At 43.0% G+C, this 27,369-nt stretch overlaps 2 protein-coding genes across 7 annotated transcripts; one reads left to right on the top strand and one right to left on the bottom strand.

Moving 5' to 3' along the window:
• Positions 1 to 1,643: 1,643 nt before the first annotated feature.
• Positions 1,644 to 15,845, bottom strand: ulk3 (unc-51 like kinase 3). Of its 6 annotated transcripts, XM_035629065.2 has the most exons (17): positions 15,640 to 15,845; positions 14,913 to 15,046; positions 14,585 to 14,770; positions 14,200 to 14,320; positions 13,724 to 13,819; positions 13,411 to 13,554; positions 12,361 to 12,443; positions 11,470 to 11,625; positions 11,152 to 11,257; positions 10,962 to 11,002; positions 10,674 to 10,776; positions 10,225 to 10,289; positions 9,235 to 9,313; positions 7,770 to 7,810; positions 5,074 to 5,121; positions 4,761 to 4,824; positions 1,644 to 2,846 (listed from the first exon to the last, which is right to left on the bottom strand). In XM_035629065.2, the coding sequence occupies exons 2-17, from the start codon at positions 15,009 to 15,011 to the stop codon at positions 2,830 to 2,832; spliced, it is 1,449 nt and encodes a 482-aa protein (XP_035484958.1). In that variant the 5' UTR covers positions 15,012 to 15,046; positions 15,640 to 15,845; the 3' UTR covers positions 1,644 to 2,829. The 6 variants fall into 6 exon arrangements, 2 of the variants coding, with proteins under 2 accessions (XP_035484958.1, XP_035484957.1); XR_004790619.2 differs by lacking the exon at positions 15,640 to 15,845 and having other exon boundaries at positions 9,239 to 9,313; XM_035629064.2 differs by lacking the exon at positions 15,640 to 15,845 and having other exon boundaries at positions 14,585 to 14,725.
• Positions 15,846 to 16,360: 515 nt separating this feature from the next.
• Positions 16,361 to 26,879, top strand: tars3 (threonyl-tRNA synthetase 3). Its single transcript, XM_035629061.2, has 19 exons — positions 16,361 to 16,720; positions 17,016 to 17,105; positions 17,267 to 17,454; positions 17,725 to 17,848; positions 17,985 to 18,109; positions 18,475 to 18,592; positions 18,920 to 18,984; positions 19,086 to 19,164; positions 19,285 to 19,431; positions 21,598 to 21,696; positions 23,152 to 23,318; positions 23,445 to 23,607; positions 23,747 to 23,884; positions 24,210 to 24,287; positions 24,382 to 24,482; positions 24,947 to 25,051; positions 25,245 to 25,317; positions 25,458 to 25,572; positions 26,533 to 26,879. The coding sequence occupies exons 1-19, from the start codon at positions 16,388 to 16,390 to the stop codon at positions 26,679 to 26,681; spliced, it is 2,457 nt and encodes an 818-aa protein (XP_035484954.2). The 5' UTR covers positions 16,361 to 16,387; the 3' UTR covers positions 26,682 to 26,879.
• The last annotated feature ends 490 nt before the right edge of the window (positions 26,880 to 27,369 follow it).

Here is a 27,369-nt window from a genome sequence, read left to right as displayed (position 1 = left end):
ACAAAGGGTCAAAATTGCATCCAGTGTTTTCCTGGAAGCAACATGCCCAACACCGTGGGCTCCGTTAAGGAGCAATTAGAGCCCCCGCCCCCCCCAGCCACAAAGGCAGCACCCAGCGGTTCTCCATCCTGTTGCTCCAGGACTCGGGGCCACGCCGCCCCTCTGTTCTAACCACACAGTCTGGGAGTGATTTACACCTGCCAGGTGAACGTCTCTACCCAGATGGCGGAGCAGAAAACAAACATTACTCTGAGAACTGGTTGGATAAAAAAAACAAAACAACCCCCACTTGTTAAACCTGAGGCAACTACAGCTGCACTCACAAGTTTCGCTGCTTTCAGGAGAACTTTGTCCCTGAAAGTCACACGTCATCGTCTTTGGACTATGTGTTTTTTAAAGGCTCGTTCAGAGAGGCATTACTAGACTTCCATGTAGTTGAAGAAAAACTGATTTTTTTGAAAACCACAAAGGGCTGACATATTTGAGAGATTTTAGTCCCCCGTGTTCTCCAGCTCCACCGACACCACATCCTACATTCTCCATAACGCAACTGGACAGTGTCTTTATTTAGACCCGCTGTCTGTTTAACACCCACATCTCTCCAACTCCATGTGTTCAGTTTGTAACACAGGCTCTGTTATAATTTTTTAGTCTCCAAGCCCATTGACGACACTGATGACATCATGATGACATCATCGGGGTTATGTGTGTTGTGGTGCCCTTGAGCCAGAGGCTGGACCCCCAACTGCACCCTATGTTGCGGCATCAGTGTGTGTTTGTGTGTCCGTAAAGATCCACAGCCAGCAAGTGGGGGCGCTCTAGACAGGCGCCACCCTTTACCTGAATGTTCTGGATATTTTCATGCGGTTGTGAAGGCGTCAGACTCTGACAGTCTCGGGCAGCTTTCTTCATATGTGAACGGCAAACTCAATGACTGCACCCAATTTACCGGACATGAAAAAAAAGCCATACATTTATAAGCACTTTGAGTGGTGGAGAACCTAGAAAAGCCCTATGGGAATCAGTTTTTTAACATTACATTTAATCGTTTTCCTAATTTTGTTGGTGCTGATCCAGTGTTCATCTATCTTTGACATTTTGAAATGGTTCACTTTTTTGTATCTTAGTTTTTAGAAGCTTAAATACCACTTGAAGTAACATTACTCTATAGACAATGAGTGACACAGTATTGTCCAATTATGCGCAATCAGTGAAAAGTGCAACTGGCATAATACTGTGAAAAGAGCTGGACCCATCATGCATGGCAGAAGAGCTATTGGCAATGAAGGCCGAAAAATATATATATAATATTCTTGTCATGAATTCTTTGTGTATTTCTCAGAGTTTTGGAGTTCTGGAAATTTTCGAATTGAGTTTCCAAAGTTTTCCAGACTTCCATACAAATCATATAATTATAAAAATGTCCTTACTTCCCCCTGCCTGCCTGCCTTCCTCTCTCCTCCCCTCGTGGACCCGAGCCAGCTGTTTCTGGAGAGCGGCCTTCCAGATGACGAGGACGGCAGCGAAGGGAAGAGCAGCGCTGCTCCCACGACAGCACATAAATCTTTCCGTAGGTTATGAAAGACCAATGTTTGCCCCGTGCTGTTGACAAAGCGTCTGAAGAAGTTACAGACTACAGGGTCTTCAGAGAGGGACACTTTATTTTCCACAGAATTTCTCATTTAATAAATACATTAGAAAATCACAGCTGTGTAAACATTCAAAATTAAAAAAACAAAAAGGACACGGCAGCAGTGTGTGAATATTCCCAGGAGACATACAGTATTCATACCTTTCCTCCTTCGACCTCTCTTTCAGGTATTTTCTTCAGTTGTCATATAAATTATTTTCACAAAGTAATGCTCCCTAGTATTTTCCAGCACCGTCTGTGAAGGCCTGCGACACTGAGGATTATCAGCCTGCTACAACTGTTGAGCTTTTCACCGTTTCACAGAGGCCCAGTTGTGAGGCTCTCCTTGAGCGCCACAACTCACTGTATCCCTCAAATCCCTGTCCGTTGCCAAACCTAAGAAAATGCGAGTCTAGTGTAAATAAGGCAGAGGCCGCACCTCTCCAGTTTTCCCCTCATAGTGGTGGAGAGGGCTCCATCAGTGGAGAGAGCATGGTGAGCCTGTGGTTGACCCACAGTAAAGGCAGTGGGGAAGAGGGGGGTGAGGGAGTATGTGCATGTTTGCAGAGGCCTCAATATAATATACTTAATACTACACTTCAAAAATCCGTGTGATACTTAACACATACTCACATACTCACATATCTGCAGTTGATTGTATCGTCAGGTTTTCACTTTTTGTGTGTGCGGCAAAATGCGCCTTGAATGTTCTGCCCTCAGATAAAATGCAACTGACTCAGTTTAACTTGTTTACCATGACAGTGTGGTATTGTCATACAAGCTCTCTGGCATTTACATATCAATGGTGTGTCTGGAGGAGGGATTTGGGGCTAAGCAGTGCACCGACACAGTGCAAAGAGCAGGGAAACTTTTAGATTCACCAGTGTGCAAAATCCACAATTCAACAGCTATTTTCAGTATTTCACCGACCAAAATTTTTTCTGAACAAGTTTTCTAACTTGTCAAATCATCTGGTAGAAAATACTTTGGGGCGACAATCAAAACATTCGCCATATTTAGCCAGAAACTTCAATATCCAGAAGGACACGGACTGATTTGGTCAGGGTGCGGTGTGATGCGGGTTTAATTTGGCTCCGACAGAAGTGTGGTCGGATTGGCTCTGTGTCCAACTTGATCCCTGACGGACAGTCTGCTGCTCCGTGAGGTGTGCCGGCTGGTTCCCGTGGTCGTCGACAGGGTCACTGCAAACAGCAGGCTGAGGAGACAGAGTAGATTGACACGTGTTAAGGTCACACATTTATAATTTTGCATTTCGTGCCATTTTAAAGGATAAAGAAAAGCTGAATCCAAGGGTTCAGTGATTCTCTGATGAGCGGTCTGCTTTTCCCCAATATTAGGAATTGTTTTAGGAATAGTTCTACGTACTCTTCATAAATAACCACATCCCTTGACTCATCATTATCAATGTATCATACTTTCACATTTTCTTCTTACTCGCAACCACCAATACTGTTGACTAATAATTCAATCTGTGATTTCCTTAATTTCCCATTATACCATTTGAAATACTCGACCTTAATGCTTTTAACCAATTTGAACATAAACAAAAATATAAACATGCCAGGCAACCCAACTCATGCCAGAAGACAGATATATTCCGATTATTTATAACACAATTTCGTCTTTCTTTGAAATTAGTTACCTTCATTCCCCATATTAATATAAACTGGGGAAGTAATTGCCCCTATGCCCCCCTCCTCTTCACATGCATTTACTGGCACCCTGTTAAATTCGGTAAGCAACATGTTATAGGAACACTCTTTTCGAATTGATTGCCAATTAATGCCATAACTATCCAACCATTTTACAACATTCCTCTGTGATTTTCAATAAGATATATGGTATATAATGGGATAAAAAATGTCAATTCGTTACTACATAAACTGCAAATAAGATCAGATTACTGAGAATGCAGCATTTAAATCATACATAGAATAAATGTTGTGAACTTTTATGTTAAGTACTATACATGCATTGCCAATCATAGAATTACTTCTGCCAAGAGTTTTTTTTCAATTATTTCTCTATTGATTTTCATCTTTTTTCATTCCTCTGCCCAGAGTTTTGAGTCCTTGCCCTCTCAGGCTACTCACACTGATCATGCAGGTGATGTTTATTTAGTCTGGGAGAGTTTAGTGGTGCAGGGATATTTTAACTGGGCCTTTTAACTGTCTGTAAATAGTCTGAGGGTTACAGTGTGATTGTTCTCAGCAAAACTTTGCATCTTGCTTTGGCACAAGGTCTAAAGTCACCAGAGAGACTTGGCCTTTGCCGTGAGCCTCCCTAGTATGGCTGCTGTTGGCTCAGTGCCAGCTTAGTGTGGCTGACTGTGCTGTGGTTTTATTAAAATAACAGCAGCAAGAATAAGAAGCCACGTTCTTCAGGAAACTTGAGCGGCCTTGAGAGTCACTGGTGCCCAACCCCCATCCCCTCCTTTTTTTTAAATTCACAATTCCCCAGGAATTTCTTGCAGAGAACAGGATATTGTCTGGGCTTTAGGTATTTCTCGACCTATCTAGAAGCTGAGCCCAGAAAAATACTGGGAACAAGGGTATGTGTTCATAGGTTACAACTTCATATCAAGATGTAACTAAATATTAATAATACATGGTATTTAATAGAGTTTAGTGGTTTGTTTATAGTCTACAGACAGAGACGTTTAAGTACATTAAAACTTTGCATTAAGGATATACCTTATATAGTTTAATTGTTATGTGCTGAGCACACAGACTCTTCAAGCATATAAAAGGTCTATATGTGAAAGGAATAAAGTGTATATATGTGTGTTAGGTCATTTTTTTGCGTCTCACTTTCACAAGGTAAGCTTTATGAGAGGGCAGAGGACAAAGACGCCCAGGGCTGCACTGAAACCTAATCAAAGAGCCAGACAGTCCCGCGGGGTGGCCAGCATAGAAAGAGAATGGCTCATATTTTATTAGTGGAAAAATGTCCCCCCCCCCCAATATGACATCTCATTACAACTTTAGAAGATCACTCGTCACTTAACCCAGACCAGAACTCTATATAGTTGCTACACGGCTGCGAGGTTCTCAAAAACACACTCTGCGCGCCAGAGGAACAGTCTGAACAACGCAGCAGGGAAACTCACAGCTTCTGACAGAGTCTGCGAGAGGTTCTGGATCCAGAGACACGTCTCTCTGAGTCTCCTGCATCTGAAAAAGAAACATATATGCAAATAATCACCTAAAACTAACAAGCAAACCATGGCTAGAAAAAAAAAAATACAATGACTGAATGGTTTTTGGGTTGAAGTACCTATATCCAAATTTGAATATCATCATCACTGATATTTTAGGTACTGTCATTTGCTCAATTTTGGTAGTATCCAAAGACAAGTCTTAATTTCAAGTCTGAAGATGCATATCCAATCCTAAAATTCTGGCTGAGGGACATATGCTTACCTTGACATGCTTTTTGAGGTATTCAGCTCTGGTCATGAGGCTTTGAATCTGGTGAGAGACAGAAGAAGTCCAATAAACGTTAATTACAATTTACACTTTCAACGCAAAAGTTTGCTCGGCTTTCTCCGGCAATGTGTGTTCTACCAATGTTCTTCAGCCAAGCTTTGCAGCGTGTCTCTAGGGATGGCAACGCTGGATAGCTGGTCCATCACGTTCAAGGAATATCTATTCTCTGACTTTTCTTCTAGCGCCAACACAAGTCTGACATGTTTCTGACTGGACGCCGTTGAGATCCGGGCTCTGTAGGAGCCATAACCTCTGTGGCGGGTTTGTTCTTTATAACTCTGGTTGTATGTTTGTGGTGGTTGTCATGCAGCAGATGGGATTTAGGACCAAGCAGATCCTTTTCCTTATGGAATTGTGTGACAGATAAGTGTATATTGCTTTTGCATATGACTGTATGTGTACAGTATACATACTGATGTACTGATACTGATACACACATATGTTAATAACTTTCACGCCCTCTGGTGTATAATGATAAGGTGATTCTGTCCCAATTTTCCCTTTTTAAAATCGTTTAAAAACCCCAGATGGGTTGTTTGAGCTGTTCTTGTTAACTGTCAACTGTGGTGTCTTTGTGCAGCAGGAAATATGATAGCTTTAAGATGCACGTGGACATAAATTCCACGTCCACATCAGATTGAACTGATCAGCTCCGCTGATCTGCCTCTTGCTCTCTCTGTTATTTTTTTGAAAACCAATCCACATGGTGCACATGTGCAAGTAGTAACTGCTGTCATCGCATGCTTCGGGGTGCTCTTTACTTTAATCAGTACTCTGGTGATGATGAAAGTTCTTGGCTGAACTTCATACCTCGTTGTATCACCAACATGTCACTGGAAGAAGCAAAAGCCCTCTTGGGTATTACTGCAGCTTCCATAACGTCCCCTTAAATCACCAATCGTTTGTGGTAAATAATCATTCTGACCACAGGTTTTCAGAATCCAGCCCTGACCCCAGCTTTTGTAGCCACAGCGCTTTAATCACAATTCCTTTAATCACCAAGTACAATCAATGTGGAAAAATCTACATGGGTGAGGAAAGGAAATACCGATAACTTACAGAGCACCGTGGTACACTGGGGTCAAAAAGTCTGAGACCATTTTTTTTCTCCACTGAATGCGAAAATAGTTTCAGACTTTTCTATCACTGTGCGTCTACTGAAACGTAGCACAACAGGACCTCATGTATGTTCAGCCATAATGACACTACATTAACACATGCTGGTTAGATCAAAGCTGGGGATGGCACATTAAACAAAAAGCAGCATATAGAATTACAACCTTGAAAAGCAGAAGTGAGCTCTACAGTAGATTTGAACGCACGTGGAGGCCAGACATGGCGGCATGTGCTGGCTCTTTTGGGTTCTCACATACACACATGCTTTCGATCTAATCCTCCCACCCCGACTCCCTAATGCTGTTACATTATTACAGCCGCATCTGAATTTACTTAGGACAAGCACCCATAAAACTTCAAATAGGGAGGTCTAGGAGGCCCCCTCACACCCCCATCGCCTTGTGGAGTTTGTTAGTGAAATACAGTTGTCTGTTTTGGACTAAAAGCACAGCACAAAAACAAAAGGGCTTGACGCATTAATAGCAGGCGTGCACAAGTGTTTTGCATGTGTTTGTCAAAATAAAATATCAATCCTAGTGTTAAGGGTCTTGATTCCTGAGACTCCAGCTAATATACTGAACCGTCATAACTGATGTTTTATTCAAGAATGTTACAGTTGGTGGCAAACATAAGGAAGTAGTCTGAAGGAAATTTCTTTAAAGTGCAACATAATGAGAGAAGTTAAAAGGTGGGAATTTGCTGGTGCATATTAAAGATGAGTATCACTATCATTCATTTAATTCCTTGACTGAAACAAACTGCATGCATGCAATATATCATGGCGTTTAACCCCAAATTATTTTTTGTATCAGATGTTATATCAACAGGTTACATATATCTGTTAACTTCAATATCAACATAGCTTAGTCTTCAGTATTATCACCTTCTATGACACAATGGCATATGATGAATAGAAGACCAACATTTAATCTATATTTCGTTTTGTTTTTTTGTCTCCACTAACTCCTGAGAGAAGGTTCAGGCTCTTTAGGTGCTACACACGCTAGTATGTCGACCAGTTAGATGCTAACTTTGTCTCTCTGCCATTTGGAGCAGAAAGAACCTGAATCCAAATCATGTTTATTGCCAAGTACTAGGAATTTGGTTTGGTGTTACGGTGCATAACAAAGAACACAGTAAGTAGATAAATATGGGCAGACGATATAAAGCTTTGAAGAGCTGAAGGGACCATCAGAGTTGGGCGATAATCCTCCACTATGCTACGTACGACTCTTTTCACATACGAAGGTCATGTGATCCATCGCCTACAGCCACTTTAGTATCCAATTAAAAAGTGGACAGAGATCTATGTATATGGCATAATACTAGAGATGACGGATTACATTATTTGGGCTTTACGACGAAGAACAAGCACATACAAACATGGGACGAAGGCTCGTGGGTTATGTGATGGAGCGACTAGTGTGCTCTCAGACCGAGGGCTCGTTGGTCGTGACAGATAAGTCGTTTCCACCGTGCGCAGTCAACCAGAAGCCCCTGCGTTGCCCACTCACCTCATCGTGCAGCAGTTCTCTCCTGCGACCCTGGGGCTCAGCTGGCTCACCGAGAGAGAGGAAAAATAAGACACAATAATAATGAGGAGAGGAAGGGAGGACAGAGTCAGCCCACTGCCTAATCACCTTGTTTGTTCAAGAAGAGGTCAGCGACTAGATTGGATTTTTTTTCCTAGCGTGCAGACTGGGGGCTCAAGGGTGGAAACGGTTCAAATGTAGGCCAATGTTTTCACAGTCAGCTATCCTGGACGGGTAGGGTGACGGGGAGGGAAAAGGGGGGGGGGGGGGGGGGGGGGGGGGGGCAGGAGGAGGGTTCTCTGTTGGCGAAGGCATGTTGGGAAGCGACACAACAAAGAGCTCCTAGCCAAACAAAGAACCAATGTTTTCTCCCCACAATCCCCCTGGTGGTTGTGTGATGTGCCACACAGTGAGGCTCCCTGACAGCGGAGGGAGGCTGGCTGGGATGGCACAGAATCCACTGACAAGATGGAGGTTCTCCTTCACACACGTAATAAAAACACTCATATATCACATTGATGATTCCTTTCCTAAGTTTTGTAAATTTTTTCCCGGGCTACACGCTACATAATAAGTGGGCTGGGGATGGACTGGGCTGAATGATTAGAGCTCCCGTCCATTAGTAACATAATAGTTTTTATTTGTTTCCAGTGTGCAATAACACAAAGAAATGGAGTGTGCTGCCTGAATGGGAAGCAGATGGCAGGACTCTTATACCACACACAGGGCGCTGGCACCGGCCCTCATTTCAATTCAAAGCCACATGTGGATCCCTCGATCCCACCTCTTCCATTAGGCCGATCTTCCAGATGAGCTCATGAGCCCGGGCTAATGAACCCCAGGCCCCAGAGGGAGTCACTGGAGTCTCCTCTGTAGTTCCTCTGTCTGTCTGTTTGTCTGCCTTATTAAGTATCGCTGTCTCTCTCCAAGCCTATTGCTTCACTTCACTCTCTGTCAGTTTGTATTTCACTCTTTCCAAATCAGTTTCTCCCAAGCTATTTTTTCTTCTCTCTGAAACCGAGGCTTTTGAAAAAAAAATATCCATCTGAAAGTCTCTGTGTTTGGTACAAAGGTCGCTCTCTGTCTGCCTCTCTTTCTGTTTCCACTTAAGTGGGTCTTAATGCATCTCTATATCTTTAGTGTTTGTCCAAGTTGTTAAGTCTGTCTTTTCCAGCATTTCACTTGTGTATCATTCCCTTTGTTCGGCTATGTCTTGACCTGTCTCCATTTCTGGCTGTACCCCCTGAACTCTAAATTAGTTTCTAACCTTGTCTGTTCATTTTAGCCCTTCTCAAAATCGCTTAAGGGGCCATGTCTTTCAAAATCAAATTTGAAAAAAGTATCAGATGTGGGACTACATTGTTGTTGTTTGAAAGTCTTAGTCACAAGGACAGGTCATAGGATAAAAACATAAATACATTTTGTATAGAAAGGAGAGATTATCTACCTACGAGCACCAACAGCAGTTCTCCTAAGCACTGCTGGTACATATCCAGGGCCTCATGATCGTCCAATCCACTCTCTTCCTATCAGGGAAGAAAATTTAGGCAACACCAACGCTTTAAATCAGAACACAGAGGCCCCGTTCAGAGATGGTGCTAACATCTGTCCTGAGAGATCCGATCAAAAGTGGCCAGCTATAAGTTTGTCTGTTCACACCTGGTATTAAAATGCATCTCCAGTGATCAGATCTCACTTCCTCACTGTATATACAAACTAATAAATACGGCATTTCTGTTTACTTTGACCAAAGGATAATCTTTTTACCCAGTCTATACAGATGTGTCTGTTTGTGTGTGTGTCTGTGCGTCACCTCGAGCTAGAGATAGATAGATAGATAGATAGATAGATGGAGAGAGACTTAGCAACTTTGGAATAAAACTTTACCATTTGAAAAAAATATATAGAATTTATTATGTGGTGATCGGTGTTGATATTGTGGCGACGTATGGACATTGAGAAGAGTAAAAATACTGTTGATTGATTGTGAAACTGTAGTGAGCCAGAACGTCAGTGTCCCAGATCACCTCCGGATGTGGTCTGAGCGATTGGATCTCATTACGCATTGAGGACGCATTTGGATGCATTCACACCTGAACTTAGAGCTGTCCACTTGTGATCGGATGACTAGGGGTGGATGTTCATACGACTTCTGAACAGTCAGATTCCTGACCCATCCTACTGTAGTACTTGCATAATTCAACTAACCCAATAGTGAGACTGCCAGTCTGTTAGCATAGGAAAATGTGCTCATTAAAAACATGCTTTGAGTCTCAGTCTGTGGAAAACACAGTGGCAGACAAATAACACAAATCATCAGATGTGGTTTTGAAAAGCAACGTGTAAAAGAGGCATTTGTTTGTATCCCGTCAGTTTGTTGTTTTAAATTTTTTATATTACTCCATCTCTAAAGCAGTGGCATCTATACTCTTCTGACCTTAGCAATGGCAGTAGAGGCCATCCCCAAAGCAGCCAGCAGGCGTGGTTGGTCCCGGGACATTTCTGAAACAGAAGAGGAAAAAAACCCTCAAAAAACTTCTTCAGAGTTCTACTGGATTTCATTTTAAAAGTACCATCAATGCATTCCTCTCTAGGAAAATTGTAATTGCAAGTCCATTTCAGTATACTTGTGTGTTGTGGAAGATTTCTTAACATTTACTTTAGTGCAGTGGGATAAATGAACACAAATTTGCTTGAACAAAGCAGCAAATCCCCAAGAGAGCAACAGGCAGCCACTGTGTAGCTGTCACTGATTTCTGATCTCTGGGGCCAGGGAATAGAAAATTATTCACATTTCATTTCTCAGATTATCCTCTCATACAGCACCTGACCAGACAATGCTGATGCCTGCATGTAGTCGCCTCAGCGCTGAGCTGTGCGTGTTACCTCGGAGAACATCCCTGGAGGTTCGGGCCTCCTCGAAGCTCAGTCGGTTGTCTGAGGCCACCAGGGCTTTCAACTCCTCGGCTCTGGACGCATACTGGCTAACCTGCGGGGAAAGTCCTCTTACGTTGACTCAATCACGTCAACCACGCCATGTGGTCTCCATCCACACACCATATGGTATTTATAGAGGACATTTCATTCCAAGTGAAAGCCACAGGAGTATTAAAAAAAGACCGTGAAAATAGAAAGTAATCACACAGGGAACGGAGGGAGTGTTTTCAGGCCTACCTTCTGCCTGAGGACATCTTTACGTTGTCGATCCGTCTCGTCTGGAAGGTGCAGAGAGCGATAAGGTGTTACATTTGTTTTTTTTCATTTGGTGTCTTCACTTTTGCCAGTTTAGTGCGGTTGAACAAAGGCAGTGCATTGTCGAAAGGCCTAAGCCACAGGCAGGACATAAAGTGGTTGTTGTTCTTACAGTGAATAGCGGGGACAAAGTGCTCGAGGGCAGCGCAGTACAGAGAGAGAGCAGCTGACCTCTCCCCCTCCTGGTCCTTCTGGACGGCCTGCAGGACCAACTCTTTCTGAAAGAGAAAAATGGGAACTGGCATCACTGAGAGCAAACAACTCTCCAGCGCTTAGGCCTGCATTCAGAGTAATTTGTTAATACAGGTGGGGTACACATACAGTATGTACATGTGCTCTATCAATCACACACCCATCATTCAGGGTGATCTATATATAATATACACACACACATGCCAGCACATCCTTTCCTTCCTTCTTCTTGTCTTACCGCCTTCACGAGGCTCCCTGCACTCGGCATGTGCTCCATATCCACAAAGGGGTGGGCGAAGAACTCAGCAAAGGTGATCCGGACATCTGGATTTCTCTCCAGCAGTCGCAGCAGAAGGTCCCGGCAGTCCTTGGATACCCTGGCCCCAGGAGGGAGCTCATGCACAAAACACGACCTTATTAAGTTGCACTCAATCCACGGGACAATCCAAAGGAAAAGGACAGCAGATTGTTGCCAAGAGACCTTCCAGTCTCACATCACTACCTCCCATCAAAAGATGACCTTAAAACCCTCTGTGTGAATCCCCGGGTGATGGACCATATGCTAATGCAATCCAAAGTCCCAGTCTAATGTCTGGCACAAGGATATATGTGCTTTGCAAGCCCTCCACCATTAAGTACAGTTTATTGTCACTATAGTTATCAGACTGAGGTTTGTCTTCACAGAAGGCAAATCATGACAGAGACACAGCAGCAACTTTTAATTGCCAGCAACCAGTTATAGGTCAATTTTAAATTGTTCCTTTAAACGGTGAACGTGTTATTGGAGAGGAGCATGAAGTCCCCATTTCAGCTGAGTGCCTCCGCTGCCACTGCTGCAAGTGGGACAGATACTGCAGAAGCAGAAGCATGACATCTAGTGTTTTTACAGTGAACATCCACAAATAAAGTCAGAAAAGGCTCCAGTGGTTCGATGAAATGTTTAGATTATACTCTTAGATGGGTACAGCAATGTAAATACACTGCTTCTCAAGGGAACAACAGCCTCTCTCAAAGTATGGAGATAAAATACATTTCATAGAAATTTATCTCATTCAGATTCTTCAGGTGATGTCTCAGGAAGAGCACTTTCCCTGGGGGAGGAGCTCATTTTTTATCATTCAACACTTACCTCAACGGGTTGGTTACTCCGGATCTTCTCCTCCAACTCCGCATAAGACCTTGATGCGAATGGCGCTCTCCCAAACACTGCCTCTACATTCAACAGATTCCAACAGATGATCAGCATGGGTTACTAAGTATTCATCAATGAGATGAATGTGCATGCTGTTAATTAAGTCAGTTTTGGGTCATGGTTATGCAAGGTTCAAATGTCTATATTTAAAAGTTATCTGGCATTAGCCACCTTAAAAAATGTTTCCTGTGGAGTTTTCTTTTTATTATAAGAAATTAAACCTTGGTTTACATACTTTAAAAGCATTATGTGTATCCTAGAGGTCTAACAAACACGTCAAATGTATTTCCTTTCTCATGTAATTAACATGTAATGGTCTCATCGCAAGACCGTCTTGGGCATTGCTATATATTTTTGGCGCTGTACCGTCACCTGTGGAACAACGGAATAGTGTGAAACCATAGGCAGACTGTGTATGTGCATCCACATGTGTACAACATTTTTTTTTTTAAAAAGGGACAAACACCTAGCCTTTCTAGATATAAGAAAAACTCCACAGAAAAAAATTAACTGTCTTTTGAGTTATACTGACTGACGTGAATGAAGATGGTCTTCCGTGAGACTTTTTTATAGCGAACAGTATGTGAAGTACATGTTGTTCCATTTGGCTGAGAGTGAGTGGAACCCCTCCTTCATACAAGGTACATTGATACTCCAGTGTGCTATTTCACCATTATTGTTACTATAACAATAAAAAGGGAAGCAAACCACACTTATGAGTTATGGTACGACTGTGTTTGTGACCTACTGCTATAACAATTCCCCAGGGCAAATTAACTGATGACAAGCCCTCTATTGTTGAAAAAGAGAGCACTTGGAATTCATTAATGGTGGGCTGTCCTGCTATGGCACATAAGAAGAAACAGATTTTTTTAAACCTACATTGCAATGCTTTCAAACAGGCTGGTAAACTAGGTGAGGTAGTGTGTAATTCATGCGACACACATACACATGTAAGAAACGAAAAGGTGAACTCAAAAGACTCACCGTAGAGTATAACTCCAACTGACCAGAGATCCACCCTGGAGTCATACTGGCGTCGGCACACCATCTCAGGAGCCATGTAGAGAGGAGAACCCCTCAGTGCACTCTGCTCGTCCCACGGTGACATGTACTGGGCAAAACCAAAGTCTGAGAGCCAAACAGAATGTAAACAACCAGTTCACTGTGACAGATCCAAGTGGATACCAACCCCATATAACTCCTTTAAACTAAAATATATGATTATAATGAAAAGTGCACAAACTAAAAACAAAAAAAAATGGAAAAAAAGTTTCTGGTGTGTGGGACATGAGATCACCTGCGAGTTTGAGGGCAGAGCCACAGAGCAGAATATTCTGAGGTTTCAAATCCAGGTGTGAGATGTTTCGTTCATGAAGGAACTGGAGGGCACAGGCTGTTTACACAGACACACATACAAAAACACAATGAGAGACGCAAAGATACTACACCCTACATCAGTGAACTTCTAATACTACAGTTTTCCCTCGTAATAAATTATTAAAAATTATCATCATATTTTTTGACCTAGATGGAGAAAAAAGTAACATGTGAGGCAAATAAGTTGAAATATAAGTTGTAGAGTAGACAATGTGACCAATTCTTACATGGTGATTTCTTAAAAAGCGCTGAGGTACACTCTCTACTCACTACTGACAATCAGCCCCTTAAATGCTGTTAGTTGCAAATCTTCTTCTTTAATTGAAATCATGTACCTATCAATGTCAAAGTTGACAATTAGATTTCTTTTGCAAAGCAGGTCTGGCAATTACGAACCTATCTGCTGCAGGAAGCGCCGGGCCACGCTCTCAGGTAAAATCCTCCGACTGCGGATGAAGCGGGAGAGATCGCCGCCAGAGCACCACTCCAAAATCAGATAAATGTTCTCAGCGTCCCACTAATGACAGAGATTTGCTTTAAAACAAAATTCATAACATCTGTACGAGGAGAGTGTTGATTAACTGTTGTATCCTCTAGTAATATCATGGTCATAAATCAACAACATCGTTTGTATGAACAGATGCTCGCCATTGTCACCATGGTGAAAACACTGCACTACCATCAGATCTTTAAAACTGAAATACAATATCTATCAATCTTTATTCACAACACACGTTTCGCATGAAGCTAGAGCAAATTTAAAAGATGCAAATGAGCTTACCTGAAAGTCTTTGAGCTGGACTATGTGGGGGTGACGCACAGTCTTCAGGATTTCAATCTCTGTGAGTAGGTTTTCTGTCGATGCCTTGTTGAGAGTCTTCTTCCCAACCACCTTCACTGCCACCACCTCTCGACTGTCGCCCTGCAACAACACAGTCGGCAACCAGACTTCATCTTTCACTTTTGCCTGCAAGTGGTGAAAGTAAACATACTAAATGTTGAAAATGATGATTGTAGAACGCAGGTCTAGTGATGACACATTGCACTGAACTGTCATGGCTATTGAACTATGGTAAAGTCAAGTAAACCTTTGGTTTCCACACACTCACCTTCCTGTAGGCCTTGTAGACGGTCGCATAGGTCCCGCTGCCCAGACGCTCTGTGAGGATGAAGTCGGCCAGTTTTGGTGGAGCAAAGCTTGAGGCCATGCTGACAACAGCAACATCAAATTTTCCAGAGCAGGCTGCAACGTAAAGATCAATGTGCTACTTACACCAAAAACAGGGCCTGACCTTCATCCTTTCTACGGGGTCCTAGTTGAAAGACGGCCTTCCTTAAACATCACATATGTTCATATTAAGAAGGCTGAGCAGATTACTTCACAGCAGTACTTATCAATCATTTTGTGACCACGTCCTTTTCGATAAACACACAAACAGTTTTTTAACAACTGACAGGACGTTGTGAGTTACCCAGAATGCAGTGCTCACAGCTTCTCATGCTGTAGAGTGGATTGGTTCACAGTACTGCTGTTCACAAATTCAAAAGTTTACTGCATTAGTTCAGTGTCGACCGTCACTTTATGTATCCCGAACACGTACCGAGTGTAAAGTGACAGGTTACTGAACTGAATTTGGTCTCTGCTCACCTGCGTTTTGGCTAGCTAACAATGTACAGTACAGTTAGCTTGTATGTGTGTGTGTGTGTGTGTGTGTGTGTGGGTGCAACTACTGCAGCGTTAAATGTAGTCAACCGAAATTACGCCTGGAGTAGAGAGACCTCTCTGCTTTGCTTCCGTTCCTTCACCGAGTAGATCTGGAACAAGCTGAGACCTACCTGTGAGCTAACAAATCCACAGCACATGAACGAAAGGGAATGTTTACATGGCTGCGGGGCGGTCTCCGACCAGCTGACGTCAAAGGTGTATGAGGAGATATGCGACTGCCCCCTGGCGTTGGCAGGAGGTTACTGCACAGTGTGTGGACACGACGTGGTGCGAACACGACCTCTGCACTACTCTGCAGAGTATATATTTGAAAGATCTGATGGAACGAATCAAAAAAGGAAATCATAAGGGCGCCAAACGAAGACATCGAATGCCATCAATATCATGTGGCTAAAGTAGATAATCTAATAATCAATTATAATAAGGAGAGTAACTAGGTAAGGTTCTCCTGGTTATGTTTACGTCTGACTTTGAATGCACAAACATAGTTATGGGCATTCACTGCACAATAAATACATGCACAATTCTAATGAGCCATTTATATTTATTCATTTTAAATCAAGTGATCCTATGAGTATTTTATTTAAATACTAAATACTAAATTACAATAAGGAGAGTAACTAGGTAAGGTTCTCCTGGTCATGGTTACGTCTGATTTTGAATGCACAAGCATATTTATGGACATCCACTGCACAGTAAATACATGTACAATTCTAATGACCCATTTATATTTATTCATTTTAAATCAAGTGATCCAATGAGTATTTTATTCAAGTGATGAGTCAATTGGGCTTTTATTTTTCGATAACCCTTCACCGGAAGTCAGCTGTCATTGTGGCGGCGGTGGGCATTTTAAAGATGGCCGAGTGCCTGGCTGCACGCTTGGCCGCCCAGGAGGAGCAAATTCGTCTCCTCAGCCGGGAAATCTCCACTCTCCGCGATGGACTGTGTCGAGGTCCGGGCGCCTGCGGCGCGGCAGCGCTCTCCCCGGAGCTGGAGAGCCTGAGGACCGACAACGAGAAGCTCCGCTACCGGCTGCTGCACCTCCGGCGGGGGCTGCAGGCGGAGCTGGAGCTGGAGCCGGCGGAGGCGCGGGGCACGGGGCACCGAGGGACGAACAAGTGTGGCAAGGCGCCGGGGAACAGCGCCGGCGGCAAAGAGCGGCAGACAAACAACCGAGCCGATAACAAGGTAGTGGTGCAATGTCACCGAGTGTCGGGACTGTAGTGAGAGCCACTGGAATAGTTGTGCCGCACCATCATGAATAGCGGGCCTCCGTCCAGAGAAGCCAAGAGGCAACTGTACCACCGCATGTCCACAAATAGCTGCACCAGTGTGTGTGTGTGTGTGTGTGTGTGTGTGTGTGTGTGTGTGTGTGTGTGTGTGTGTGTGTGTGAGACATTATGCTCATAATGTTGCTATGAAGGAATAAAGGAAAATGGTGATGGGTGACTACTGTAAGTCTAAAGACTCTGTGTGTTAACAGGCATCGGTGACCCCGCACATCAAACCAGATGAGACGAACAAGAAGGAAAAGAAACAGGAGAAGGTGAAAGGAGACGGCGGCACAAAAGAGGTGATTGTTGCGGGACCCTGAAGTTATTGGCCACTCCTTGTGCTATCTGAATAACTCGCATAAGTTATTACAATTCAGTTCCCCGCTCAAATGGAAGAACAGGAGTTGCCTCTAATCCCAGCCACTCACAGCCCGTGTCCTGAACGACTTTGTTAATGCAGCCGAAGCCCTTGCCCGGATACGTCGCTGAGCGCCTCAGCCTGTATGAGCAGCTGAAGAAGGAGAGTGATGGTCTGCTGGCCAAGAGGGCGGCAGACAGTAAGCCCCTCACTGTGGAGCTGCCAGACGGACGGAAGGTGGCAGGCAAGGCTTGGGTCACCACACCATACCAGTGTGCCTGCGAAATCAGGTTGGTGCTCAAACAGCTGGCTGCGATATTCTCATGTCGACTCTGCAATTTTTATCATCAGCAAATGGCTGACATTATCATGAACATTATTCCTTATTTACCTTTAAATCTCAGGGGGGAGACTTGACTCTTATGTTTCCCAGATGTGTGCCCAGCCCCCCCCATGTCGTTATGTTGTTTTCACTCTTCCTTTTCATCGTAACGAGATCATTCTGTTGGATTTGGGACACAGAATTGCTGAGACAAATATCTTTAGCACCTCTCTTTCAGCCAGGGCCTGGCTGACAATGCTGTGATTTCTCGGGTGAACGGAGAGCTGTGGGACCTGGACAGACCTCTCGAGCAGGACTGCTCTCTTGAGATATTGCGCTTTGACAATGAGGACGCTCAGGCCGTGAGTACATAGAACTATGAAATGAAAAAAAACAACTGTTTTTAATGTATTGCTAGCAATATCTGTGATCTGTGAACCAAATGTCATGCTCAAACCACTACAGCAATCTTGGTTTAATCTTCCTCTGGTGCTCTAGGTTTATTGGCACTCCAGCGCTCACATCTTGGGGGAGGCAATGGAGCGCTTTTATGGAGGCTGCTTATGTTATGGACCCCCGATAGAAAATGGCTTCTACTATGACATGTTCTTGGATGAACAGAAGTGAGCAAGTATTTTCACTGTCGTCGTCTTCTCTGCTCTGGCCAGATTTCCTCCTTGTCCAAGTTAATGTTTCCAGAACAGCTCACAATTTTCAGATATCATCTAAAAAATAGTCGGTTTTTCATGAATTATACATTCTATACTTAATTATGTCATTCGGCGCTTTTTGAATCAGTTATTTAAGTCTTTCCTGTGTTTGACTAAAAAGAGGCTCACAACAGAAGAGTGACTGTTCCTTTAAAACTCTCTAACTCAAAATCATCTTGTCAAACACGATTAGGTAATTACACAGACGTCATGAGACTTGTCAGAGTAGCACTGACTATGAGCACATGTAATGAGTGGAACATGTTTGCTGTTCTCAGGGGAGTGTCCAGCACTGAGTTTGGGGACCTGGAGACTCTGTGCAAGGCTGTGGTGAAGGAAAAGCAGCCCTTTGAGAGGCTCGAGATCAGCAAGGAGACATTGCTGAAGATGTTTAAGGTGAGAACAGGTAGTAGCACTCGTGTCAGCTCTCGGCATCGGATTCTCTGCCTGTCGGGAAGAATAAAGAGCGGTAAGAGGTGTTGTCCAGTTTTAAAAATTTCCAAAAAACTGAAAATCTGTGCGGCACTATCGTCCTTTCCAGTCACTGTTTCATAAACTGTTATTAGTAAAATATAAACTCTTAACAGGCATTGTATGTACAAACTGACCCACTCTTATGACTTGTCTTGAAATGCTTTAATTAAGACAAACAATGTTGTGCGTGTGGTTGAAATATTTCCTTCTGCCCAGGATAACTTCTAACTTATTCTAAATATCTTTCAGTACAACAAATTCAAGTGCCGCATTCTGAATGAGAAAGTCACCACCCCCACTACTACAGTCTACAGGTGAATTTTTTTATCGAGTGAATAGACAACATAATCACAGGACCTTTTTATTTTGGTATGTTGTTAAGCGAACTGTTGTGTAACTTGTGTTTCCTCCTTAGATGCGGGCCCTTGATCGACCTGTGCAGAGGTCCCCATGTCAGACACACAGGCAAGATCAAAGCCATGAAGATCTACAAGGTATGTTGGAAATACCAACAGGGTCTGATAAAGTGGTTTATAATTTCTAGAATACAATCTTGTGCCAACTTTGTGTAAAGAATGTTAATATTAAGCTCTTTTTTCTACCTCTGCCCTCAGAACTCCTCCACCTACTGGGAAGGTCGCGCCGACATGGAGACACTGCAGAGGATCTATGGGATTTCTTTCCCAGACTCGAAGATGCTGAAGGAGTGGGAACGTTTTCAGGAGGAGGCCAAAAACCGAGACCATCGCAAGATTGGCAAAGTGAGTCACTACAGGCCGTCATGTTCAGGCCCGCCCAGCTGGCTCAGGCCTAAAACCAGAGACTGAAATCCAGCATAGAGTGAATTTTGATTCAGAATTACATAATGTGATGGCTGACACATCTCCGCTGAGGTTTTTGAGGAGTTTTTTCCCTCATTAGAGTCTTGGTTTGTGGTTTTATAGATGTGGTGGAAGGCTGAAACGAACATGGACCAAGACATGAACTGTAAAGACCTTTTTTTTCCTCAAGAGGGTTGAGTAAAGTAAAAATAATATCCCGTGTGTAATCCACTGCTCAGAATTATGTTTTCAAAAAGTGTTTGGGACAAACTACAAAGACAGATGGATCAGATTCAAGAACTTGAGATAATTGTACCTATTTGTCACACAATTGAACATGTAAACGTTGTTGCGCACCAAGTCATCAGTTGCCGCTCGACACCATCTGAGGGCACTGTGTTTCTGTTTACACTTTGAGCCAGCAACTGTGAGTCATCTAAAGGGCCCCAGCTGGTTTCACAGCATGGGAGACACAGACGGCAGCACCTCAGTCAGCACCAGTTACAACACAGTTCCGTATTAAACGCGAGACCCAGTATGTTGCGGTCGGGGCCGGTTGGAAGGAGGTGACAGAAGTGGCATGTTGTCTAAAGATGGCGCTCTGGGGCGTGATCCCAGGCCGACCCTTTTCATTTGCACGGTGCGTCTCTGAAGCACAACATTCGGAGAAAACCTCTAGATGCCCAATAGCAAAAAGTTACAATAAAAAATCCCATCGAGGACACCAGCAGAGATCTGGCTATCTCAATTTAATGAAATTGATTGAACACTAATCACCGCTTTAGACACAGAGCAAAGCTCTGTGAATATAAAAGGATCTCCAGATGGATGTAATTCAGTCGCATTTTCAAGAAATCCTGTTTCATACAGGAGGTTTAAGTAAGTCAGACAATAGTTACCATGGAAACCAGTAACCCCAGACCAGCTTTCTCCTGGCCTGCTTAGTTTTTAGACTTGAGCTTAGGGTGGATTCGGAAAGTCCTTTCTATCGCCTTTTCCTAACCACTCATCCTTAACCCCAATGGAAAACGTCATGAGGTCAAGGAAAGGTGTAATGGAGGATTCATTGGACTTAGGAAAAGCCGACAGCACTGCTCAGAGAATCATAGCGGGTTGATTCATTCAGGCTAAACATGGTGAATTTTTTGTATTCATTACAATATTTGTGACTTGCGTCCCTTCTTGGTCATATTCATAGTCTTCTTTTTCTACTTCGGTTTGAATCGTTGACGTTCGTGCATGGGCGCTTCACGTTATATATTGCTACCGCAATGAATTGTGGGGCGTCTATTTCTCTTTTCATTTCACATAGGTATGTCCAGTGTACCCTACGCTAAAGGAGATAGGAAAGGAAGCGTTGAAGCACCTTTCATATGCATTAAGAGAATCCAAACAGCTCTTATCATGGCTGCTGTTCAAATACTTCTAAAATTATAAGCACAATTGGACCGCAGGTTGAATCTCCAGTTTAACCAGTGTTACAATCAGTCAGACAGAAACAAGGTGTTCCTACTTCAAGGTTCCTCTTCACAGCTGCACTGTCAGAAGCAGTGAAGTGCACATCACGATGTGATGAATTTCCCATTCATCACATCCTGACATTAGCTGCACTTATTGTGTTTGTAAAATCTGAGCTCATGTCTTTTTGAGTCTTTGATAAAACTTCACCTGGACACAGAAATCCATCTGTAAAAACAAACATTGGAGGCAGACGGCTGAGTCTTTTTAGGAGTATTTCCAGAGGCCATCAGCAATAATCCATCTGATAGTTGATAGAAGAATAAAAAAGCTTGCATGACTCCGTCCCATTGATTTATCAGAGGATGTTGCATCTTAGACATACACATCTCTGTCTTTATACATTCATTTTATTTGTTGTGGATTGATACGATTAAAGTCTTAGGTGTTTCATTTTGCAAGGAAACAAGAAACGCACACACACTCACACTCACACCATTTAGTTTTTTTGGGGGGAGGGTTTTCTCCCAGTGGTCAGGTGCTGACAGATGGACTGTCACGTGATGATTGAATAACACCCTGCTGTGCATAGGGTTAGGGTATAGCATATGTGAAGTCATTGAAACGTCTTCTTGGTCTGCTTCACAGGACCAGGAGCTGTTCTTCTTCCATGATCTCAGCCCTGGCAGCTGTTTCTTCATGCCACGTGGAGCCTACATCTACAACACGCTCACCGAGTTCATCAGGGTAGGAGAAGTGACCAAATCCCCCAACCGGTGCCCGTTGTATTTACACCACATTTAATTCAATTTGGGACGGAGAATTTAGTTTCAGCTGCAAATATAATGATCTCTTTCGTTTAGGTTCTGTCATAGTCACTAAACTCTCTTTTTTGACAAAATCCACAAACAGAGCAGTGTCTATATATATATATATATATATATATACATATATATATATATAAATATATATATATATAAAGTCCTTCAGAGTCCATGAGGCGAGTACCTTGCTCCACATTTCCATGTACTTGTAGTGATTACCTTTTCATTGACATGCAGACCACAAACTGTTAACTTTTGCAAAAACGTGCAATCTCCAAGGAGATGAGTGTAACAGTGACCTGAATAGTTTGGGTTCAGCTCAGTCAGTTTAGATTCTTCTCAGTCTTAGAAAAGCTTGGCCCAGTCCTGAGTGCTGCACGTACTCTGAATAATGACCTGAGTTACCCAGAGGATTTTTTTTTAAATTTCCACTCAAACTCCAAATACATGAGACACTGCATTATAATGTCAGAATGATCAGAACCAAAAATGTAAGGATTTTTTGATTGTGGTCCTAATAAACTTCTCAGCAGCACAGCAGCACACCAGTGGTCATAAAAGTAAAGTGCTGTGTCCTTTTAGCCTCATGTGGTGATAATTAGAAAGTTTTTAGGTTTAAAAAAGGAAGTAGCGTTGTGTGGGAATTCACCAGATTTCCACTCTTGCTAATTAGGTCAGTCCGCATTCTTCGAACAAAGTTGAGCAACCTTTACATTTCGGAGTCACATGAACTCCTCTGCCAAGTTTGGTGGCTGCACAGGAACACGTCTCTGTGATGTATTCGCAGAGACGTGTTGACATCTTGAAGACTTTCACAGCATCCACCAACACACCAACCACAGCCAAGCAGACCGTCTCATACATTGCACAGAAATGGTGCAAGATAATTATCACGTCACTTCAGTTGCTGTGTAAAAAAAAAAAAAAAAGACCAGCATGCACTGCGTTTCCCCTCTATGACTCTATCACTGAAACTTTTAACAGTGAGAAAGCACTGTGCAGGATAACTGGCTTCTAATTACTGCAATGCCAGCCAGTAACATTTCACTCATGACATCCCTGGATTGTATCTACTCATTCTCTTTCTGTGCCAAATCGTATTTATTCAGGATAAGCTGGCTGAGCTTGCACAATCCTTTTTCAGCATCTTCCTGCTTCACATTCACAGATGAAATCTTTCCATTTACACCAGTCCTTTACTGTCAACAGCTGAACAGTTCAACTGGATGTTAAATTAAAAAGCCCATACCGGTTCCAATTTCCACTGCAGTAGCTGCAGAGTTTGTGCCAGAAGTCACGGCTGAGCTCAGCTCAAAGCACATGTGCAGTCCAAGTTGTGTGTTTAGCCTGTTTATGTGGTTTTTCTGTTTTTCCCCAGGATGAGTACTGGAGAAGAGGCTTTCAGGAAGTAGCCTCTCCCAACATCTACAACAGTAAACTCTGGGAGACATCTGGCCACTGGCAACACTACAGCGAAAACATGTTCTCCTTCCCCGTTGAGGATGACGTCTTTGCCCTCAAGCCAATGAACTGCCCCGGGCACTGGTACATTTTCAGCGCTCAGAGATGAGATATTCAGTGTTTTTACTAAATGCTGTCAATTTAACAGTATGTACAGTATTTTACGCGTGTTGCATTCATTTGACTTCCTTCTCTGTGGTTTTCCTTCAGTCTGATGTTCGGCCACAGGCCTCGCTCCTGGAGGGAGCTTCCTCTGAGGCTGGCAGACTTCGGGGTCCTCCACAGAAATGAGCTGTCTGGAACTCTGACTGGGCTGACAAGAGTCCGCCGCTTCCAGCAGGATGACGCTCACATTTTCTGCACGATGGACCAGGTGACCACAGCAGGAGTGTTTAAATTTCTGGGACAAAACAAAAGAGTGTTGACAATTTTTAGCTCCAACCTTTTGGAAAACAAGTACCTACTTATTATGAGTCATTCCCTAAATTACAAATCATCTTTTTTCTCTACAGATTGAGTCGGAGATGAAGGGCTGCCTGGACTTCCTCCGCTGTGTTTATCATGTGTTTGGCTTCTCCTTCCAACTTCACCTTTCCACACGTCCAGAGAAGTATCTGGGTGACATTTCTGTGTGGAACCAGGCTGAGAAGGTAAACTGTGCCACGCATATCTGTTATGATTTATGGTGCAAAATTGGGGCGGGGGGGGGGCATCCGCTAAAGATCTGACTTTGTCTCCTTTAATAATGAACTGGATTTTGCAACATGTTAGGTTGTTTTTTTCTTCAAATAATTGACTTCGCACTGTGGATAAAAGAGTAGATTTTCCTGCGGTCCAAGTCATTAGGGAGTTCTTTTGAATTTCTGCAGGTGGTGTGTGTGGAGCTGACTGAGTATGACTTGGCCCGTGTCACAGTAATTGTCTTTCATTGTTTAGATTTAAATTATATGTTCACCTGTTCCTCGTGTTTGACAGCAACTGGAGAACAGCCTGAATGAGTTTGGGGAGCCATGGAAACTAAACCCCGGAGACGGCGCTTTTTATGGACCCAAGGTCAGAACATGTCTTGATAGTTCCTGCCAAACGCAAAATCAATCTAATTCTCAGAGGGCTTGAAAGGGCTGTAATTTTTTCTGTGCTGCTGTAGATTGACATTAAGATCAAAGATGCAATTGGACGTTACCACCAGTGTGCAACCATTCAGCTGGACTTCCAGCTGCCTATCCGCTTCAACCTGACCTTTGTGGGGTGAGTCACCTAATCAAACCATTGACACACTGTTGAGTCTGTGTGCTTTACCGCACCAAAGATTATATGTTAATCCCCTACTGAATAAGTTTGTCCACTGTGTTCCACACTGTACAATATAGAGGTGAGGAGTCGCATGCAAATTTGAACTCACTGAGCAGGTGATGGGTTCATCTATCATCTCACCGGGAACTACTTGTAAACCCAGCATGTCAAAATAAATGTGATACAGTTTGAACATTTGCAGTGTTAATGGTGAAACATTGTATAGGTGTTTTATTATCATGTAAAAACACTTTGAACTTTGTAAGAAATGGTGCTTTACAAATAAATTTGAAATCTGATTCAAGACAAATAATGTAGTACAAATATAAATATGAACGGCCAACAACGAGTGAAGTTTACATAGTTACTGACATATTTCATAAGCATCCTTTGTATTCTATCTGCTGTTAATCTTACAGGAAGGATGGGGATGACAAAGCTCGACCAGTTATCATCCATCGTGCCATCCTGGGCTCAGTGGAGAGGATGATTGCCATTCTCACAGAGAACTACGCAGGGAAATGGTGAGGGTTTTTTTCTGCCTTTTCACGTATTTTTGGAGCTTAAGTAAAAAATGTTATGTTTAAACCAATTCCTTGAATTTGCCATAATCCACAATGATGGTTCATCGGCTAAAGCAGATGGTCTTTTTCATTATTTTGTGTTGTGTGTTCTTATACCAAGTGTTATATTCATGCCCATCTGTCCCTTCGCCAGGCCTCTGTGGGTTTCTCCACGTCAGGTGATGTTAGTGCCTGTCAACCCCTCCTGCGAGGATTACGCCAAGAAGGTAAATCTTCAGCTTCCACATCTCAGTCACATTTCATTTAAATGTGATTATACAAAAACAGACTGTAATTATCTGCAGTGTTCAGAACAGTAGAATACAGATTAGACGTACAGTAATGAACAGTATTTCTATCTTGACAGGTGTGTAAGCAGTTCACAGAAGCTGGTTTCATGGCAGAAGCTGACCTGGACTCTGGCTGTCTTCTAAACAAGAAAATTCGAAATGCACAGTTGGCCCAATATAATTTCATTCTTGGTGAGAAAATACAATTCCCTTTGTGAGCACTGACTGACCACTGGGTTGGAGAGCATTCAAACTACCCGCTTGCTGCTCCCAGGGTTCCATGCAATCACTTCAAAAGTATACTGTCAGTTTAAAGGAACACAGTGTACAAAAACTTTTTAAAACGGCATCAGTGAAGAAGAGTCAATTTTGATTTAAAGACAATTCCACTTATTTCAGATGCCTTTTCTCCATTGGTTATGCATATTTTACACTGATGCCAACAGTTTTCTAGGTCATGTGATCATACCTGCTTTTGGTTATCAAAGTTACATTACTGTTGATTTGGAAGTCCTGCATAATTTAAAATTCCCTCTGCGGGGTGTCCAGCATCCTAATGGTTAAGGTGCATATTGTAGAACTGAATGTTCTGGAGACCCCTGTTGCCTCTCTTTCTTCCTCACCACAGTTCCTGTCCTTAAAACCAAAAGAAAATCCATCTCCATTTGTGATTGTAGATGTTCAAAATACAATGATTTATGTAAAGCATATGTGACTTGGAGCAAACAACAAAAACCTGGCTTAGTCCTTTTACTGTGGCGTTGTCAGTAGACTCGCCAATAGAATTTTTGTTAAGTCCAAATAAACATTAATCGATTGTAAATAAAGCAAATGGACTTTCAAGCTGGCCAACCACCCACAGTTGTTGAATTCAGCTGCACAAAGCAGGGAATGTGTTAGGGTAGCTGTGTAGCTGTGTGTAGCTGTGTAGCTGTGTGTGTGTGTGTGTGTGTGTGTGTGTGTGTGTGTGTGTGTGTGTGTGTGTGTGTGTGTGTGTGTGTGTGTGTGTGTGTGTGTGTGTGTGTGTGTGTGTGTGTGTGTGTGTGTGTGTGTGTGTGTGTGTGTGTGTGTGTGTGTGTGTGTGTGTGTGTGTGTGTGTGAGAGAGAGACTTGGCCCGTGTCAAGCTGTTGTGTCTTCTTGTGTCTTGGCAGTGGTCGGCGAGAAGGAGAAGATGACTAACAATGTCAATGTGCGCACGAGGGACAACAAAGTCCATGGAGAGCTGTCCGTGGCCGAGGTGCTGGCTCGCCTGACCCTGCTCAAACAGTCTCGCTGTCGAAACGCAGAAGAGGAGTTCTGATGAGGACAAAATACATTTCAATACCTCACTGTATGAGCTACAGCCACATGAACAGTACGAGGAGAAATGAAGGCACGTGTAAAGGTGGTATTGAGAAAGTGTAGTACAGAAAGTTTGTGAATGTGAATTTGTCAGTGGTCTGTATTCTCAAAGGTCTGCTCAGTGGGGAAACACGAGAAATAAAAAATATCTTGTGAACTTTGTTGTGGAATTTTGTCTATCCTCCCCTGAGAAACTGTTAAGACGAGTCTTCTCAGGCACCAAGCAAGGCCAACGTGTCTGTGGCAAGCCACAACCATCATCGAGCAGCTGAAGTCTCTCTGAAGTACCCTAAACTAAATATGCTACAGAGACCGGGAACAGGCAGATTGTCTTGGGGCGCCATACACTGACCACCTTGTTGATCTGGATAAACAAACCAGAAATCTTTTTGATATATATTATAAGAGCTGTATATTGAGCTCTTATAATAAATTTTTCTGCTTAAGACATCCACGGTTTCCGTCTCCCTGAATCAGCATCCACTCCATCAATTATTCCTTTTCAAACTTGACTACTTTTGTTCCTTCAATTTCACAATTAAAGACAATTCAAGGTGTTTTCCAAAAATCACGTCATGACAGAACAGTAGTGGGAACATTTCCCTGAGTCATGCAGCTTGGCACGAATTCATCATGGGCGCGTCATG

The sequence above is a fragment of the Scophthalmus maximus genome, chromosome 4, assembly GCF_022379125.1.
Source record: "Scophthalmus maximus strain ysfricsl-2021 chromosome 4, ASM2237912v1, whole genome shotgun sequence".
Classification (NCBI taxonomy): Eukaryota; Metazoa; Chordata; class Actinopteri; order Pleuronectiformes; family Scophthalmidae; genus Scophthalmus; species Scophthalmus maximus.
The sequence above is the reverse complement of the archived record's forward strand: the minus strand, read 5'-3'. Positions and strand labels throughout refer to the sequence as shown.